The following is a 21,185-nucleotide window of genomic DNA, read 5'->3' on the forward strand; positions in this document are numbered from 1 at the left end:
AAAATTCGATGAAATTATGGAAAAGATTGACCAGGACCGTCACATAAGCAGCCATGACATCGCTAAGGACGCTAACATTTATCATCAAACGGTTTTGAACCATTTAAATAAGGCTACAAAAAGAAGCTCGATGTTTGGGTACCACATGAATTGTCTGTGAACAATTTAATGGACCAAATTAACATCTGCGATTCTTTGCTGAAACGAAATGAAATCGAAACATTTCTGTAACGAATGGTAACAGGAGACGAAAAGTGGATCAAATACGACAACAATGTGCGAAAAAAGATCATGGTTCAAGCGTGGTGAAGCTCAACAAATGGTCGCAAAGCCAGGATTGACGCCTCGAGAAGTTATGCTGAGTGTTTGGTGGTATTGGAAAGGAATCATCCACTATGAGCTGATCCAGCCTGGTCGAACGATTGATTATACATTTTATTGTCAACAACTGATGAGATTAAAGCAAGCAATCGAAAAGACGGCCAGAACTGATCAACAGAAAGGGCTTCATTTTCCATTAGGACAAAGCTGGACCAGACACATATTTGATGACTCGGCAAAAACTTGGAGAGCTTGGCTAGGAAGTTTTGATGCATCCACCAAGTAGTGCTAACCTTGCACAATCTGACTACTATTTGTTTCGGTCAATGCAGAAGTCTGTGAAAATTATTTGTCATTAAAGTTCATTATAAATATAAAAAAAATAAGTTGAAGTTTGATTAGAACTACGAAAATTTTTCGACTACCCAATACTGAACGTTTTTGCAAGTGTCAGAAGTTTTATCCCTGACAATGTTCAGTACAACTTGAATTCTCTCTATTGGTAACTGCACAAGTCTTACTTTATGCGATCGGAGTAAAAATGCTAATTACAGATGCAAACATGATGAGATAAAAAGAACAACAGCGACAACAACACCAACAACAAATAACAAAACCAATAGTTATCAAGAAGTGTGCTGTAACAGGCATAGGCGACAAGATATCATCTCAAACATGCCACATAGCACATGCCACACGCCACATGCCACAAATGCGCAAACAACTTGTACTAAACAGGCTATAACAACAACAACCACCTCAGCAGAGTGCATCAAAACAATGGCACATATTAGAGGCGAAAATGAAGTGATGCGCAAATATATGGCCCTTTGGTGGCAGCTGCAACAACAAACAGCAGCATGACGACACAGAAAATGCCACGGACCACGGTAAGTGTTGTATGCCAAGCGCTGTTGAACATGCTAAAACTTATGTTTTAATTAGGAAAGTGCGAGCGGATCGAATTTCGCTGTGTAAACATGAAAACACGCTGACGCGTCGCCCAAAGCAGTACTGAATGGGCGGACAACAACAGGCAAATGGAGCGTCAGCCGCGGTAAGGATGACATTTTAGCTTAAAATAGCCTGCGCTCAGTGGAGATAAGCGCCGAAACGGTAACGGTTTGAAAGTCAGCCAGATTTATTCTGCACTATTTTTGCCTTCGAATTACACCAGTGACACTTAGATAAAATGCATGAGAGCTCTTATTGAACGCTGACAGAGATTGATGTGGCCATCAGCGTACGTTTTAATTGGCATAAACGCAAAGTTTTCCTACGCAATTTTCAACTAATTTTCCTATGCATTCATGTGGCGTAATCTTTTGACGTCGACAAGAGGCTCTCCGCCACAGTCCAGTGTCCAGGCGCCGCAGCAAGCGCCTAATTGCGCTGTCAGGTGACACTGCTGGTGCGCTCATAATCAATTAACACTGGTTTTGTAGGCCATTACATAGCACTCCATGGCACAGCGGAGCTTAAGCCGGCATGTGCGCGTTTTAAAGATTACACGGCGGCGAAAATAAACGGGCTGCATTAAAGATCACACTGTGCACCAGTGAAAACTGGCAAACATGTAAAGCGCAGGTTGATAACTCATTTGCAGCGTGGCGCTGCGTTATTTTCGTGCAACCGATTTATTGATTTTTCCATAATAAATCACCTGCCACAGTGCGCTTACAAGAATTTATTACGCAGCACAAATCTTATGCCACAGCGGACGCCAACACCAACACTAAACAGTGCCGACATCACCACAAAAACCACCACCACCACCGCAGTCAGACCCCGCTAGTTCACCACAATTATCATTACTTCCACCTGCAACATGCTACAACGCTGCGGCATGCAACATGAGCAGCGCGCGCTTACATCTTCTAAAATTTGAATTATTTCGCTGTCGCTGATATTCCTATCCCGCCAACTATCCCACTTCGGCTGACTGCCGCAAGTACCGTCGATGCACGTTGTTGTTGTCGCCTCTGACATCCAACTGCGGCCGTCAGTCGACGTCAACACAGCCATTTTGATTTAAATGTCCATAAATCAGCAGATGGATCGTGTGAAGCGGACAGTTCGGCGACGGCGCCGGCAGCGGCCAGCAAATGGAAATGTTTACGATGAACAACTAAACTGTCTACAATAAAAACACTGCATAAAAGCAAGCAATCAATGGTTCTAACAGTAAACGCTGCGTACAAGCCGCAAAACACGCACCTTGTTGCAGCGCATGCGTGCCACTTGTTACCTATACTGAGTACAATTGCGTTTTCCCATCTAAGTCCTCCTCATTAAATTCGTTTATTGCCTCCCTACTGATTTGGCGCAGGCGCTGTGCATTCGACTCGCATGTTTATTGCTTGTGTTGCTGCAATTCTGCTTGCCACATTTGCATGCCAACTCAATGCGGCACAGGAGCTTTGTGCGGGAGATACGCCACCGGCAAGGTGCAAACGGCGCCGCATGCTGCACTTTATGTGTTGCATGTGCTCGCTGTGTAGTTTGCTGTGATTGCTCGTTAACGGAGTTGTTGTTGGTTGTCTGCCGAAATTGCCGAATGCAAATGAGTTAATGCTACAGGTTGCTCCGCTTGCGCTATCATTGCCACTCCACCACTCTACGTGAAGCCACCACTGTGGTAGCAGTATATGGGCGCCTAAAAGCATGCACCGCAATATTACTTCACACAAAAATGGCGACAAATTGAAATTTTGCGTCAATTTTGGGACACCCTGTATTTAATTCCAATCTTGCGTTAATTTTGGGATACTCGTTATAATTAATTTACACTAATATAACATCAAAGATTCCTAAATTCTGCAGAAAAAAACACAAACGCTACCCACTCCACGATAAATCAATTATTCTTCTTCTTTACTAACGTAGAAACCGCCTACGCGATTATAGCCGAATTAACAACAGCGCCAGTCGTTTCTTCACTTCGCAAAGTGGCGCCAATTAGAGATTCCAATCGAAACCAGATCCTTCTCCTCTTGGTCTTTCCAACGGAGTGGAGGTCTTCTTCTTCCTCTCCCCGGCGGGTACCGCGTCGAATACTTTCAGAGCTGGAGTGTTTTCGTCCATTCGGACGACATGACCTAGCCAGCGGAGCCGCTGTCTTTTAATTTGCTGAACTATGTCAATGTTGTCGTATATCTCATACAGCTCATCGTTCCATCGAATGCGATATTCGCCGTGGACCATAAATCTTCTGCAGAACCTTTCTCTCGAAAACTCGTAACGTCGACTCTTCAGATGCTATCATCGTCCATGCCTCTGCATCATTTGGCAGGACGGGAATAATGAGTGACTTATAGAGTTCGCTGAGACGATCAATAGCTCATATCTGACCAGTTCAAAACTAGATAAAATGTTATTTGGATGTCAGACGAGTGCCATAGAAAGATATAAAAATTCCAGCGGAGTACACAGCTGCTAGAACGTTTTAAACTTACAAGAGGGTCAACTTCACTTGTTCTTTAGACAAATCCGAGGCAGAGTCAATACTATGCCTGCTGGGAACGATCAAAAGAGAAATTTATATGCATTTTGAACAAATAGCTCAGAGCAGAAGGAACTTAAAATAGCCCGCTGCAAATTAACAAAGCAAATATGGCCCAAATATGGCCCAAATATGACAGAAAGAGAACCCAGGGCCTACTATTTATGTACAGAAATATTATATAAAGGCTTTCAGCTACTATAACGGGGCACAAGCCTTGAAGGGAATAAAGAAACGGATTTCCACTTTCTTTGTGAATGCCCAGCTCTATTACAAACCCTACGACCCTACTTGGAACCCATACGGTACCGAATCTTGAATGGTTGTCCACAAAAAGCTTAACGTATGTAAGTAGTTTCATTGAGAGCACCAAATTGAGCGCAGCGATGAAACAGGATAACCAAATTATAAGTCTTGCGATAGTGCATCAAGCGCTAATTGAGCCCATGGTAACAGCACTCCCGCGCTACCTATCTGTCTAAAGAATCTAGTACCGTGCGAAGTTGAAATGCAAGGTGCAAGTTCGACCCTCCAATACTGAAAACGGAAAACAAGCTTTCGGTCTTTTTTATTTGATACGACGAAGTTTACGTAAGAGTTCCTCACTGCGGAAAATATAAAGTTCTGTCGCGAAAAGGTGCTTGGGAATAGTCAAGGGATTAGCGGTCTTAAAAGCATTTTCTCTTCAGAAATAGTCACTAAGCTCGCTCGATAGTCCTCAATGTCAATTGCAATTTCGCTACGTCAACACTTCAACGGCCTCGAGTGCTAATAAAAACGCCGCGGATCTCGTGTGACAACAACTACAACCCTGAGACAAACAAACGAATTAATCAAAAATTGAAGATGTACTCGAACTGAAAATAAATAGCCGAATCGAAGTGAATTAGTTTAAATTACACACTCGAGTGAACAAATTTACAATTAGAAATTAACAAACGTCAATGCCCAATGGCAAGCGATTCGCTACGCATATATACATATATGTATTTGCAAATACAACAATCTATACTTGAAGTGGGTGTGACGTCGATTTCGCGGTTCAGCGCTATGGAAAACGCTCGTTCGTCGGTTGGTGTGGCCGGCGGGCGGGCTGCGAAATGCTCCACATTCGACATGGAGTGGCGACGTGGTGACTGGCGCATTCCACTCACAGAGATATCGCTTAAAACTAAAATAGAACATGAGTTATGCAATTAGCGCTCATATCACAGTGAAGTCGTAGGCGCTGAAAGCTCAATGGCAGACCAACAAAAGCGTTACAAATTGCTACCGTCCATTCGACGACGGCTTCGTTCACAACGAAATCATAGAAACACGATTTTTACACGGCAATAACGCTAATTGAATTCTAACACAATATTATTTTTTCTTTTTCAACTAGAAATCAGCACAAAATCCACTTTAAAGTCACTGCGCTGAGCGTGCAATCATCAATCACATCACCAAATCCATGCTACGGCCGAGCTTACCGCTGAAACACCAGCGAAAAAATGGGAAAAAACGGTGTGGAATTGAAAACAAAACCAAAGACAACAACAATACGATCGCGTTGTGACGTCAATACAAACCATGGAAAATTAACAACTAAATCGTCGATGGTGGCGGCAACAAACCGCATGAAGCATGACAAGCGATACATTTTCGAAAACCGTTGAAACAACAACAAGAACACGCTGCAAAAAAGTGCTATGCTCATGAGCCTAAACAAAGGGGGCAATGAATATGAATATGAAATAAAATTATCAAAAACAAAAAATCAGCAAAATTAATTTAATAAATAAACTACAACAAAGGCTAAGCTCACACCAAACCAGTTTTTCGGACAAACAATGGAAACAACAAGTCTCAGAACGCTATTCGGATAAAAGCCAGACAGCTTAATGCAGCGCGCATTTTTTATCATCGCACACACACACACATACAACATATTTATATTTTGATTCGAGATTTAAAAAAAAACCTCTAGAGTTGATTATTTGGTTCTGCAAGGCTTGGCATAAGTGCACTTATTGCAAAGTGGTACGAGTTAGTTTCATACAAGAATATAAGAAAGCTAGTTTCGGATTTCAACACTATAGTATGCTAAGTGCTTCCACACAGCGCTTGTGAAGAAATCTTAAGGACAAACTTTTTGCAGATATTGAGGAATATCACTTCTAAAATATAATATACTATAATGGCCATGAAAGAAGTTCAAACCGTTGAAAATATTGGGTAGTCGAATAAGTCTTTTCGTATTTCTAATCAAACTTCAACTTATGTCTTTATATTTTTACTAATAAATAAATAAACAAATATGTATCATTTTAGTCTAAATTAAGGATCATAATGTACTCTTTCTCTTACTTAAGTACAATGACACTTTAAGGATATGATATTTCTCCTATTCTCTTTTTCCCTTCGTTTTATCTTGAGGATATGATATTTGTCCATCTTCATCTCTTTCTTTCGCCTTCAGCTCTTCCTCTCCTCTCTCTTTCGGATGTGAATTTTTTCCATTTGCTCTCACTCTCTCTCTACGCCTCGCTCTCTTTCTTTCTCAAATATATCCTCAAATAATAGGCCTTTTAACTTATGCACCGGCCTGGTCTAGGGATATAAATTTGACACTTCAATGCTAAATAATCAAAGGAAGTAGAATTTATCTACATTATGATCACCGCTGTATTTTTTGACATTTGATAAAGAAATGACTTTCGGTCCGAGGAAATCTCAGTACATCATTAATTTCTCTTTCGAGAGGCGAGAAAGCGCCAATTTATTGTAACCAAGTATTTTCATAGTATTTACGAACGAAATATATTTTCATTTCCAATTTGGCAATAAATTGCTGATTCCTCGGTCAATCGCTTCGCCGCTTCCCTTCCTGCTCATCGTTCTCTCAAAACATTACATATATAACGAGAATCCCGACCCTATCATAATTTCTGCCAATCGTGGTTTCCCTCATATCAATGCAATGCATAGGTTTCCATGACGTCAATAGACCAAAGTGTAAACAACCGTTGTACAGAAATAGCTACACACAACAAAGGGGCACTCTAATCAGCGGCGATATAATACTCGTACAGCTGCCACTTATCAGCACCCTCCACTATTATAACCTCTATTTAAAACAACAATAAAAGTGCTGGCTTCACACCTCATCAACCGCTGAGCAAAAGGTGGTTGCACGGCGACGGAAGCTTTATTGATGATTATCGCCGCCGCACACAATTGCACCAACTGCTAAGCAGCGCCAACAGCAACACCTTCACTTATCGTCACCACTCTCTCATTATCGCCAGCATCGACGAACTAATAAAGCAATTACAGAACACACACTTTCACACACGTGCCCACGCACCCAAATAATCGGCTGTTTCCCAGACGACAGACGACACGGCGTATACGCGATCTTTGCGATCTTTTGAGCGAATCTTTTCCTTGCGCTTGGAAATATTTGCATACGCACATGCATATACATAAGTGGGGTAAGCGGCGATATAAATGGAATTTTTATGCTTCAAGGTCAAACCGTAAATTCATTTGTAATTCGTTGCACGACGCTTGCTTTATCGCACTTGTGAACCAAGTCGACGTTACACCAACTCATTTGTGTGATTAGATTAACTGCGAGTTCGCGCACAACTGCGCAGCAGTGCGGTGCAGAAGCGGCAGTTGTGGTAATTTTTATTATTATTGCTTTTGGTGTTTGTGCCATTGACGTCACTCCAAGTTTGACGCTCGTTTTCTGTATGATATATTGCTATGCTCTCACGTATAGTTGTTGTTGCTGTATAGAAGTTGACTCCTCTTGATGGTGCTTCATATTGACGTGAATTGATATTTGCAGAGCCGCTAATATTGGCAGTTAGAGATTTTTCAGTTTCCGTAGGAGATTTCGACTTTAGCAAATAATTATTGATAGTGTTAATTTATTTTGATTAGAACGTTCATCAAAAACTTTCCGGCAGTTCTGCAGTTTGACAGCCTCGCATGCTTCAGTTAGAGAATAGAATCGAAAGCGTTTTGGAAACGCGAGCAAAAATTAGCGTCTGGATTGAATCCTCCTTCAATTAGTGCTAGCGTAGTAGAGTTATCCACCAAATCGCGATACATCATTTTTCAATTTGGGGAATATTGTTGAGCCTCCTAGGGCTTCGTTTAGCTGTGATGGTGTCAAGATTACAGAATGTCATAAAAGGAGGTATTAGTAAGGGCCCACTAAGAACATTCGACAGCTTTCCAATTAACTGGCAACGCTCGAGGAGCTTGAACACAACATTCAGCGCGATTTGACCAAAATATCAGCCGAAATGCTAAGCCGATTCATCCTTCCATCCATCCATGTCTCTGATGAAGACCGGAAGAATTAGCAAGTCCAAAGTGAAAACGATGCTGATTGTCTTTTTTCACATTAAAAGCATTATCCACCACGGATTTGTTCCTCCTGGACAAACCGTCAACGCCATGTTTTACGTGGAAGTCCTCAAGAGACTCCAACGAAGGGTCAATCAGGTTCGACAAGACATCGCACCCGATTGGAAGTTGCACCAAGGCCGGCATCGCAACGCTTCCGCAGTAGCCCTACGGCCCAGATATGGCCCCCGGACTTTTTTTTGTTTCCTTACCCGAAAAGGCCGATGAAAGGCAAGCATTTTGAAACGACAGAGGGGATCCAAGCAGCATGCCACTCGGCTTTCAAAGCGATTCCGGAGAATGTCTTCCATGACGCCTTCAATTCTTAGAAATCGCGCTGGCAGCGCTGCATTGACGCAGAAGGAGCCTATTTTGAAAGTTTTTAAAGAATTGTAACGATTGTAACGAAATAAATTTTTTTTAATCGACTCAGTCCTATTAGTTTCCGGACAAATCCTGTATTAATAAATTATCGACGGATTTTACTATTTCTTGCATATAACTAGTGGCGAATGGACCTGTCAAGCAGTCTGATTTTCCGATTTTTTTTTCTACGAACTGCAACGTTTTCGGCACGTTTTCGGCAAGCTATGACATTCTTCTTATTTTCTCACATATTTCGAATCTTGCAGTGCGCTTCAGCGATGATGACGTCAATTACATTCCATAACAATTAAAAAGACACGACTTAGCCAGACCAACGGGCTATAGCACATAACGTTTATCTCAACAACAATTCTTCCGGACCGGAAAAATCCAAAAAAAAAACCGCTTATCACAAATTATTAAATTAAAAAGAAAGTAATTGCTGAAAGTCGCCGTAAAAAACTCGCTCATACTTGTTTACAGGCTGTCAACTAGCAGATAGCACGCTGCGAACGACGGGTGGAGGTAAGACTCGAATTTGCTAAATTAAAGACGTCAGCGCGTTTAGTGACCACATATGTACTTGTGCCGATGTGGATTTGTGGTCTCGGAGGGCTGGGCATTAGCTGAACTCGTATTATTTTAAAGACAAGCAGTGGTTCGACAGACAGCCGTCGTGTCGTCTTTAATCCGTTGGCTATTGTACGCGCATGATCTGCCATGTTGCTCAAGTATTACTTGGCACACAAAAAGCAACTGACAAAGCGTCCAGGCTTATCGAGTAATCCATTGAAATGTGACGCCTGCAGGCTTAGCGGTGCCACTTGTACTTATTTATTTATTTATTTACATTCGCGAACATTTTGTCTTCAATATCACTTACGTGAGCATTAGCAGCTTTCTCGTAATACGGCGATTTATAAGCGTAGCGTCTGTCGCCATTTGTCATCCACTGTCGATCGCGCACATATGCCGCTGGCTTTGTGGGCGTATGTGTGTGCTGAGTATTCACATTTGCGATTGCTATCGCAGGCGTCCGCCACCACTTAGGCCATCAGTCGGAGGTGTGTATGCCCGTGCGCGTCACTCTAATTGCTGTCGAAATCTTTTGCGCAACGCGACTAACGTCAGAGCGGCCGCACTCGCAACTCTGCGCGCCGCCTTGGCCACGTTTCTACACCATGCATTGATTTAAGTTTTCAATGCGCATTGGCAATTTCGCTATGCCTTGGTGACGGTGAGCGTGTTTAATTGATTGCCCGGGCTCATCGGCGGATCGTGTGTCAAATATAGAAGGCGATATATGATTATCGATAATTAAACTACGCTCATAAATATCGGCATTTGATGGATTTGTTATTCTGCGATAAAAGAAATATAAATAAACGATTTGCTGATATGGCAGCGCTATGATTAGCGGATGTTGTGCACTGAAGTGCCTCAGGTGCGCATTTACGGCGCGGCCTGCCCATTTTTCCACCGTTTATGACCGCTATTTTGATCGAAAAACCAATCAACCTTTATCAGCGCAGCTATCAAAAGTCACCGAGTCATAAAAGTCGCGCCGCTGTCACATAAACACGACACTTGCTTGCTATTATTAATTTCATGTACCTGTTGTTGGGCCTTCCCCGCAAGCCCCTCCACCGATTACACTGCAGCCAAATGGTCGACAAGCGGAGAACGACAAGTGTTGTAATGAGCAATGTAATTGAAAATAAGTGGGGTGGATGTTAGGTTCAATAGGGGATCAGTTTTAGTTAAAGTATACGCAAGGCGAAGCTACGCAACATATTTGTAGAAGAAGATACGCCAAGCAACCAATATCAAAGAGTACATTTATGTCAAATGCTCTAAACAAAGAGTGAAAGAAAGCGTTTCTGGAGTAATATTTTCAATTTCTATCAACATATAGTGAGCTTCGAGCTCGCTCACGACCGACGGAATAAGAATTCCACCCCACTTCTCACTACCAAGCTCCAGCGTTACAAAAGCAACATTGGTTGACTTCCATCTTCACACTTTCCATTTTCTCATTGAAAGTAATAAACATTTTTTGGCACCGTCATTTATTAGCTTTTTTGCAATTACTTAGAAATGCTCAATTTTTCATTTACCAAAAATGTCTTATTTCATAATTATCAACTACTAAGATATACAATTGGAGAATACCAACATGGCAGGATGAAACAATACGATAAGAAAATGAAACATTTCAAAAATGAGTGATGATGAGAAATATGCGGTGATAACGGTTGGGTATGACAGCAGCGCTGTGGCTGTGACAGATTCCATACACACACACAAACGTGCGTCTATTTGTACAGCCCAGTAAATATTTGCTAATTAGCAAAGGTAGCTCCATAAACGAGTTTTATGTGCATGTATGTATATATAAGTATGTGTGTCAACTTGCACGCATACATAAGTGTCACTTTCATGCGCTGCGCCGAACGCGGTTGTCAGCGCACTAAATCATAGAGACAATATAAGTAGATAATTTAAAAAAATAACTTCATACACATGTCTATGTATGTATGTATATTTATATGCGTCGTAAAAGCAAATAATAATAAAAACAAAAATGGGTTAAAATACCTCAACGATAAGATAAATTAAATTAAAGCTGCATTCCTTTCACGTCCCACCGACCATATGACAAGGTGAAATTAGACTAATGTCACTTAGCCTAACGGAATAAGCATACATGCACAATTTCCATTGCTTTTGCGCGTAATCACGCTCATACCGAGTCTACGCAAGTATTTATATAATTTACAGTTAATCACTAAATCTTAACAATTTTACAACAGTTCTTTGGGAAAAATAGTTTAGAATACTTTAGGTTTGTTGAGATTTTGTTTGGGCGTGCGGCTTCAGTAGGGCGAATTTTCGCCCAAGTTCGCACCCATCGGCACCACCAAACCTACCTTCTTAGCTGCTGGCTTCGTGCTCAGGTGTTGTGCGGCCAGTAGGTCGGACAGGTCTTTGCCTGTTTGTTGTTGTGGATCTTCAGGAATGGTGAATGACTCCTCGTCAGCGCTGACTGAATATGTCGAACAGTCGCTTGTTTTACGTTCTAAAGCGGTACGTACACCGTTCACGTAGCACTCTGCGCCGTCTAATGCGGATATCGTTGAGCCGCAGTAGTATAGGTTACTGCAGGAGGAGGAGGCGCTCACATCCGATTCGCCTTCACCTTCGTTGGCAGTGTCCAGTGAGGAATGTCGTCGTCGCATGCGCTGTGCGCGAAAGTATTCAATTTCTTCGAGTGTTATACCGCACATGATTTCATCGGAATAATCCGACACAACTACGGAAGGCGTGCGTACAAATCGTCTACCGCCCGGAAACTCAGTGGGTGCAGTATCACTACCGCAACTCTGTGCTGACTCGCGTCGCGAACATGGCTGTGACGGCGCTAAAGAACGCGGATCCTCCGGTAGCTCTACAACGCGTTCCTCCAACAACACCTTGCTGGGCACCGTAGCCGGGGCTGGTGGATTGCTGATAGTTGGTGGTAGCTCAGTGATCGTTGTGTCTGGCAGTGCGGTGGGTTCTGCTAGTGGCAAAAGTGCCGGTCGCAGTGGCAAATCCGTAACGGTGAGTGTCATTCTTCGCTGTTGTGGGCCAACCGGTGGCTGTGCGGGTGTTGTATCCATTGACTCGTCAACGTCCAAACCTAGTGCCGAATCACTGCTGGCAGATCGTGCCACTTTATCCTTACGCTTTGTTTGGCCAACCGCGGAAGTGGTCTGCGCCAATTCGTTGTCCTCATTGTCAGATGAGTAAGGACTCTGTCCAAGGTTGCAACCCTCGTCCGAGAGTGGACTGTTGCGCTGCGCCAATCTCTCCGGCTTCAAGGACAACATATTGCTATCTCCTGACTCGCTAGTTTTGTTCGGATTCACAATCATTTTAATAGCGGAACACTTTGAGTGACTTTCGAATATTTGTACTAATTCTTCCACACGTGGAAATGCACTGATTTTATGAATCAAGGATTGATGGGTGTGTGCCAAAGGGTAAGATGTCTTTATCGTGTTGTGTTTTTCAAATTTTTTCTTTAAATCTAATTTGCGCCTTGCCACTAAAGATGTGAATGAATAGGTTTCCGCTGCGTTCACAGCTATCGTTGGTACTCCAATGTGTGGGCCCAGTTTTCTACTATACCGTGGGCTAACTGCGTCCAACTGTGATCGTCGCGATATCCCACAATCATCAATTAGTGTCGTTGTTTGTGTTAAACGTTTGACTGCTTGCTCTTGCGATTCGAAATCTCTAAAAAATTCCGATTTAAGTTTGGCCTTTCGCGCTGCCAAAGTCACTGCCCTTATTATATCCTTGCTATTGCTTTTGGTGCTTGTGTCTGCGGGTGCTCTTGTCTCACAAGCAGGATCATACTCCGAGTTGACTAAACTGACAACTGCTGGCCACTTGTTGCTCGCTACGTATACTTCACTTGTTCTGTCGTTGTATTCGCTTAGGTTGATGTTGTTGCTATTAAGCGTACACCGCTTTGGTTCTGATATCGTAGTGCTCGCTTCAAGTTTTCTCTGATTACTAACATTCGTTAGCACAGCCAACGGACATTTATTTTCAGTGAATTTTGATTTCGCATCTACCGCCGACAACACCCCTTCCACCTGTTCGTCTTCCATTCTCGACGACGAAGCCAAATGAGCCGCCGATTGTACTCGTCGTGTAACAGACGAATGCGCCCCTTCCCGAGCCGTCGTCACTGCTGCTACCGGCGTTTGCTCTTTCGCCGTTGTTGTAGTCGCCACCGTCACCGCATGTGTCATTGTAGTAGTGCTTGCTTTACTCTTTTTTCCCTTCTTTAATTGGCTTGCCCCTAACGCCGCGGTCGTCGCCCGCGGTTTTATCGTTGGTGTACGTGAACGCGACACTCGCGCAACTGTCAATGCCGCCGTGTGCGCTTTTGTTGTGGCTATTTTTGTATCCGTTGTTTCTTCTGTTTTATTTGCATCTATTGACTCTCTTGTGGCATGAATAGCACTTAGTATGGGCGCTGAGTGTGACGAGAACTCACCGTCAACAATGTCAGTCCAGCCAAGCATGTCATCCGCGATCGCTGCTCCGCGCGCATCGTCTGCCTCTCCGTCAATTAGTTCATTCAAGGAGATAGAATACAACGTGGCTGGTGGAATGTGCACGGAAGTAAGTGCCTCGGTTGGCACACAATGGACCGAAGACTCGGATGTGCTACCGGTAAATGTGGCTGTCGTTTGAATATCAGCGCTGGTTTTGGCAGCAAAGCTCGTTCGTATGGATCTCTGAGCTACTCGCGCGCTTTTCTTGCAAATATCGGCGTTTGAAGCTGTTGTTGTGGCAGTTGGGTTAGTTGTAGTCGTTCCCGTGCTCCGCCGACTGATGTGGCCGCCCATTCTTCGCGCCAACAGTGGCTGGCATTTAACATTTAATTTGTCAGCCACTTGCTTACGCTTATCGCTGATATTACTTTTCTTGTTTATCGGTAATTTGCTCATTCTTTTTCATTGGGTGCGTACGCACGTAGCAGCTCCTTTTGCTTTTGATCTCTTCTCTACGTATAGTGTTCAAGGGTTCTTGCAGTCGACATACACGATTGCAATTCGCATTGGCTGCACAACGCCAAATGACGTCAAGACACAATACTACATGACGCAAATATCAGCGATTAGCTGTGACCAAGCGTTGTTTTTGTTCTTCGGTGCGCGCTTGTTATTGTTGTTAATAATGGGCATTTTCGCAGTCGCGAAGCCACTGACGCAGAAAAGACCATCGGCCGCAGCTAGTAAACGCTACTGACGCACGCCAGCCACCAGACAATCAGACGCTTACTGCGCGCGGTGATCGATGGTATATACAGAGGTTTGAGAAATTTTCGAGGTATAGCCGCTGGAGTATAACATCACCTACGTCGTTGTCTTTTCACATTCACCCTTGGGCACTTTGAACTGACACCTAATCAAAAGCCTTTTTCGATAAAAGCGATAATTTTTTGCTAATTAGCATAAAATTGCTATGACGCTGAACGGAGTGCTATGAGTAGTACGTTGCGCCAGACTTATGATACACGTTAACACGAAACTTATACTACGTTCGCACGCTGACACTGAGAATGAGTAATTCGCGTAAATCAATTCGATTTACAAACACTTCTTGGAACGCGAACTATGCACTTGTGGCTTGCGGTGCGGCGTGCGTCACTTGGCAGCCTCTCATACACTCATATGCGACAGCAACACCTGTTAATCTTGATGAAACCACAGGCGCATGGAATAGCGCACACAGATTTATACACGCTTATGTTTATCAACGCGTCAGTTCAGTCTATCGCGTCGATCGCTGCACTAATCGCGTCAATATCGCGCCTCGCGAACGGCTGATCTTACCGCGCACAGGAGCTGTATTCACAAACGCCTCTCCAGCCGTTTGACGCTCGCGTATACCGACAATCTCACTATCGCGATTTGTTCGACGCGATCGCGTTTAAATTCCGAGCACATTATTTTTACTTTGGCTGATCAGTCTTTTCGTTGCTGTGTTGGCTGTGTTTCGGTTTATAGCGCTTTGCAAAAGCCTCCCCCTGCAACAACCACCGCGTTTTCATTAGACGTAGACGCGAGCAGCACCTGCAAATAGAAATGGAAATGCCAAAAGCGATTAGGAATTGGGGAATAAGTAGGTGCGGCGTGTTTGGATTACGTCGCCACTCAAATTCAAATTGAGGATCGTAAATTCATAAAAATATTAAAAACAACATTTTACCTAATTCTACATTAGCGCTTGGCTATGACTTGCATTTAGCAGCTTTCGTCTAAAGCCAAAGTTATTGTTGTTCAGTGTGAGCTTTATCGTGATCACTATCTACCGGCAATTATGAGCTTTCGCTGCTACGCTTTAGTATTGTAATCTACCTTTATCACCTGATTATTTTTGTTGTATGTTTTTGTTTTTCGTTCAGTTTTTACAGTCCCTCCTGCTGACGCAAATCGTATTTTTCGTGTTTCGGCCCTTTTTTCATTCATTCACAACTCGAATTATGCGGTTACTTTTATTGCTTTTGTTATTTGTTATACTGTCAGACGTTTATATTAGATAATTGTTTTTGTTCCAAACTTATATGCACGTGAATGTTCTGTAGTTCCACTCGTTTGGATGTCATATATCAAATTTACCTCAACATTAAAGCCAATCGTGGAAACAGACTCATTATTGCCGTCTGCAGATCAACATCCACAGCCGCTCACCATTCATGAAGCCGCCGTATACTTGTGGACTCATGATAATATAACTGATAAAATTTTGGCTGCGGGCTTATGTTGTCAACCAATCGCAAACATGACATGTATTATTAGCTGCAGAATAATCTTTGCTGATTTCGCCACAATGAGATTTGTTGTGGTTAAAACGCGAGTGCTTAAACTTCGGATAATTTTTGTTTGCATCTGACTTCATCACTTTACGACATGGAAATTTTCTTGTTTATCCGCTTTTTACGGAGCGACTGAGATACCGTTAAACCTCATAACATACGAAATCATTCATAAAATTAAGAAATTCAAGTCACTATCGCTTTAGAAAGATCTAGTATGGAGGTAAAGAAATATAAATTTCGAAATAAGTTTGAGACGGAGCTAACTCTCGGCTACCTAAGACCACCAGGTCTTCAGCTTCAAGGAATGGTTTTTTCTCTTGACCTCAAACTAGGCCCTCATCGCATCCCTGTAAGTGCATCTTAACGACACAACCCAGCTGCTTACAGCTTTGAAAAAGGAGCGAAACAGGTTGGTCTTGTGGTGAGCGAGCACGAGACAAAATATTTGGAAACCACATAAAAAGATTCCTTGCGTCTTGGGAACTAGTCACTGTTGGCAGCTATACATTTAAAAAGTTAAGAAGTTTTAGCGCTTGCCATCAGGTGATACTTTCGGATCGGTAGGCAATTGAAAAGCAGATCCCTCTCTCAAGAACTGTTCAAGGGCAAGGTCGCCCACGCATCCAATGGAAGGTCTAAGTGCATAGCGATCTGTCTGCACTTGAAATATAAAACTGGCGTAACCTCACAAAGGAAAGAGGCAACTGGTGAAGTTTTGTGTTATCGAGCCAGCGCGACCCACGGTTGTAATACCGAAGAGGAATGATTATTAGGAAAAATAAAGATAAAGTTGAAGTCCACCCACGCGCCAAATACCCATTTTGAAGAACTTCACTGCTCACTCCGGTAGGTATAAGATATGGCAGTGCCCTCTGATAACCCCTTTCTCTACAAATATTTCTTATGTTCAGAATTACGTTGAGGGAGATGATGTCATGTGGTAAGTATGCATGTAAACATGTAAAATTTGTGTCATTATTAACCGGAACGTTAATTAATGACATTCATTTCATTTCGCGCAATTTAATTGCAAAACCGATTGCATTTTGTGTACGTGCCAATATTTTTAATAACCAATCAAATAAATTCTACGCAAAATACAAATGGCGAAGCAATTATAAACGATTTCCTTTTCTTTTTTATTTTGTATGTATGTGCGTGTGTTTTTTCTTATTGACTTGTTAAGCTGAAAGTGAATTAGCCGCTAAGCTGATTTACAGGTTTACCTTGCGGCTGACCCACTGCCACCAACAAAGCTGCCTCGCGTTCAAGCAATAAAGCTCCTTCGATGAGTAGTTGCATTAAAATTTCATTACTTTTGTAAGTTTTGCAGTTGACGCAGCGAAAAGTGCGAATAATGCGTAATTGATGCATTGACAGTTCACGGAATTACCATCGCAAATTTCGCAACAGCTGTCACTTTGAATATTTATCACGGATTTTACATACGCCAGTGGCACCCGGCTGGTTTGATAAGCCTTCGAATGTTCCATCTAGCGAAATGCATGGAGAAAAATAAATGTCAAGAGCTCGTCAAGCTGTCAAGAATAACACATGGCACATTGACTTACGATCATATCGACGTACATAAGCCGCCCGCACAATGCTGATCTTGATCGGATACTAGTAACTTATCACTTCACGTCGGTCTCAAACACGAATATTTGTGATTATCATTGGCCTCAACACCCGCCCGTTAGTTCTGCTTTCTCCAAACTGGATAAGGAAGCAAAGCAAATGGGTTTAGCAGTGAAGGAGGGCAAGACGAAATATCTGTTGTCATCAAACAAACAGTCGTCGTACTCGCGACTAGACTCCCACGTCACTGTTGACAGTCATAACTTCGAAGTTGTAGATAATTTCGTCTATCTTGGAACCAGCATCAACACCAACAACAACCTCAGTCTCGAAATCCAACGCAGAACATCTCTTGCCAACAGGTGCTACTTCGGAGTAGGCAATTGAGAAGTAAAGTCCTCTCTCGACAAACAAAACTAAAACTCTATAAGTCACTCATTTTTCCCATCCTGCAATATGGTGCAGAGGCTTGGGGGATGGCAACATCTGATGAGTCGACGTTACGTGTTTTCGAGAGAAAGGTTCTGTGGAAGATGTATGGTCCTTTGCGATGGAACGATGAGCTGTATGAGATATACGACGACATTGACATAATTCAGCGAATTAAAAGACAGCGGCTCCGCTGGCTAGGTCATGTCGTACGTATGGACGAAAACCCTCCGGCTCTGAAAGTATTCGATGCAGTACCCGCCGGGGGAAGCAGAGGAACCGGAAGACCACCACTCCGTTAGAAAGACCAGGTGGAGAGGGATCTGGCTTCGCTTGGAATCTCAAATTGGTGCCTCCTTGCGAAAAGAAGAAACGACTGGCGCGCTGTTGTTAACTCGGCTATAATCGCGTAACCGGTGTCTACGCCAGTAAAGAAGAAAAAGAATAACACTTTCTAATGTGCAACTTTTGAAATTTGGCTACATTGGTTTAGGGTTACGTCAGACTATTTGACGGTTAAAAATATTTTTCGTAAAAAACTCACTGACTTTTCAAACAGCTCTCGTAAATTTGGCAATTGACGGCATATTTTTGAAGTGAGATAATGATGCTTACGAAAGCAATATTTTTTTAAGCAAAGGGCAACGATAACTTTTAAATGGGCACGTAGGCACAGGAAGACGTCTTACGAAGCCTTTTTATCAATAAGATAAAATTCTTATCAATAGTGTATGTTTCCTCTCCGGGTATATATGTACATATAGTAGGCGCGTGCAAGCACATAATAAACTCGTAGTAGGCGAAATCCGTTATGTTAGGGCACAAGGGAGCGGCTTTTAAATGCGTAAAAATACTATTTATTATTTATTTGTGGGCTTATCTTTTATTTGCTGATATTTATCTTTTTATTATTATATGCATTTATTTGCCATAAATCAGCAGTGTACATGGGTCTTGTGACTCGGTGATGCAAAATACCTGTGGAAATCACCCAACTACATCAGAAATACGCAAGCGACAACAGGCTTTAGTTGAAACCTATCATTTTTTCGCAAGTGAGTGTGTTATGTGTGCGGTTTATGGCGAAAAATTCCGAATTATTACTCATGATAAGTTTACCGAGGAAATGAATATGGGGATCATGTGCAATTAAGTTTACGACCAGCTATTTGTATAATTAAGCGCATCACCCAAGCAAAAAGCCGAAAAAATTATAAAAAAATCATATAAAATGATGAAATATGCGAGATAATCAGTCGTACGAATAACTCGTAGTTGTACTCAAGTATCGCCTAGCGATAATAATAATTAATTATGATGAGTAAATTAGCCAGTTGTGGCACGGGGTTATGTGGATGCGCCTTAAGAACGCTGCAATCATCACGTAAGCTTACAGGTTGCATTTTGTCCCTAAGAGTAGATGTAAAAATCAGGTATGAGCTGCCTTTATCAGTATTTCATGCACTGCAGTCAGCCAGTTTAAGAGTACTGGGCTGCGGAGTCCTTTACAAAATTTATTGTAACGAAAGCGGATTTTGTAAAGGATGACATTTACGAGACAGCAGCTGTAGGTGGTTAGAGTGGCTGTCTGTCGACGCACCTAGACCCATAGAAGGCTCATTGTGAAACCACTCCATTATCTCCCCTCTGAACCACCCCGTTCTTCTGATGAAGTCCATCAGTTCAAAAGGTTTTATCTGTGCAACTTGCGAAATATCGTCAAGCGGCCCTCGAGCGATGATTGCGATTCTTTTCCTATGCAGAGCTTTACAATCGCATAGAAGATGGTTTATAATATCCTCTTTTTCTAACTCCTGATAATTTTCACAATAGCCATGGAAAGACGTTCCTAAGCTGCTGGCATTTCTGCCAATTAGACACTGACCTGTTAGCACTCCTACCAGAATTCCGATGCCATTTATTTTGAATCTTAATAATCGGGGCTGCCCATATTTCACTCTTGTCATGTTTGCGTGCTCGATGAACAAGTTAGGGATTGCCTCCACTGAGATTCCGCTTTATTAATAACATACTTGTCATAAATATCCATAATCTTTTTCGAGGTCTAATTACAGGGTGGTACCTGTTTGGCTAAGGCTCAGAAATCAACCGTTCCTTCACTATATTTGACGTTACTCTAAGGTATTTTAGTGATTTTAAAGCCGCTTGGCTATCTGTATATATGTATATAAATAGATTCCTCGTTGTAAGCACACTATTTGTCAGAAAAAAAGGCTTTCTTTAATTTCTTTGATCTCCACTTGGAAGACACTGCTGTGGTCTGATAGACGGAATCCGATTTTGGTGTCTAATTTTGCTGAAAAGACACCACCTCTCACCCGATTAACAAGTTTAGACCCTTCCCTACAGAATACAGATTTATTCCTGCGTTTCTTCCAACCCGCACTCTTCTATAGAAGGAAATGCAATATTGAAGGCCGAATTTAAGTTCAATTCTATAAGATTTTACACTGAGAAACTATTTTTTCAGCAAAAAGAATTCGATTTTCATTGATCAAATATTGTTGTTTTTAAAAAATTATCCAAACTGGTAATGTCTTCGTCACTGAGATTAACACAGCTCGTATAAAAGGTAAGGTTTTCGAACAATTACTTCTATTATTTCAAAGAGAATCATGAAGCTTTGTTCAACAGTATTTTTGTTTGTTAGAAAATAAGAGTATATGGCGGCGAGTGCCCAAGACATACTATGTATGTATGTACTTATGGTATATGCTTGTATATACATACAAGTGTGTACATTAACATGTACATATGTGACTGCGTCACAGAAGAATACTCATGAACTAATGAAATATATATGGACAGTGAGAGACACAGCTTAAACGCCATGAAACGTGTGCAAAGCGAGTAACGCATATCAGCGAATTTTCTTGTAGTCGTTTTGGCCAAGACGCGCATGTCTGCGGCACAGTCACATCCACTAGTCTACTATACTTCGTGCATTTTAAACAATCACTAAGTACAAGTTTGATTTGAATGCAATGACCGACGTCATTAAGATCCCGAAATAGATCAAAAACTACCTCAATGTTTGCAATGACATTTGCATTCTTTTGCCGTTAGGTACGCTTATGAAGACTCGTACTCTAATTTAGAAAGCAATAAGTTACAACCATAGTTGTGAAATAATTATGAAAGTTATATATCAATCAATACATACGCACATAGAAATATATT

General features: G+C 42.1%; 1 protein-coding gene across 3 annotated transcripts in view; it reads right to left on the reverse strand.

Moving 5' to 3' along the window:
- The window catches only part of LOC126760305 (uncharacterized), a 57,964-nt gene that overhangs the window by 33,698 nt on the left and 3,081 nt on the right, over positions 1–21,185 (reverse strand). For 2 of the 3 annotated variants that reach the window (XM_050475846.1, XM_050475848.1), the window contains exon 2: positions 11,524–15,231. In XM_050475846.1, coding sequence (XP_050331803.1) covers positions 11,524–14,103 — 2,580 coding nt within the window. In that variant the 5' untranslated portion in view covers positions 14,104–15,231. Of the gene's footprint in view, positions 1–11,093; positions 15,232–21,185 lie in introns of those variants that run through there. The other variant, XM_050475847.1, reaches the window with a different exon arrangement.

The sequence above is a fragment of the Bactrocera neohumeralis genome, chromosome 5 (genome assembly GCF_024586455.1).
Source record: "Bactrocera neohumeralis isolate Rockhampton chromosome 5, APGP_CSIRO_Bneo_wtdbg2-racon-allhic-juicebox.fasta_v2, whole genome shotgun sequence".
NCBI lineage: Eukaryota > Metazoa > Arthropoda > Insecta > Diptera > Tephritidae > Bactrocera > Bactrocera neohumeralis.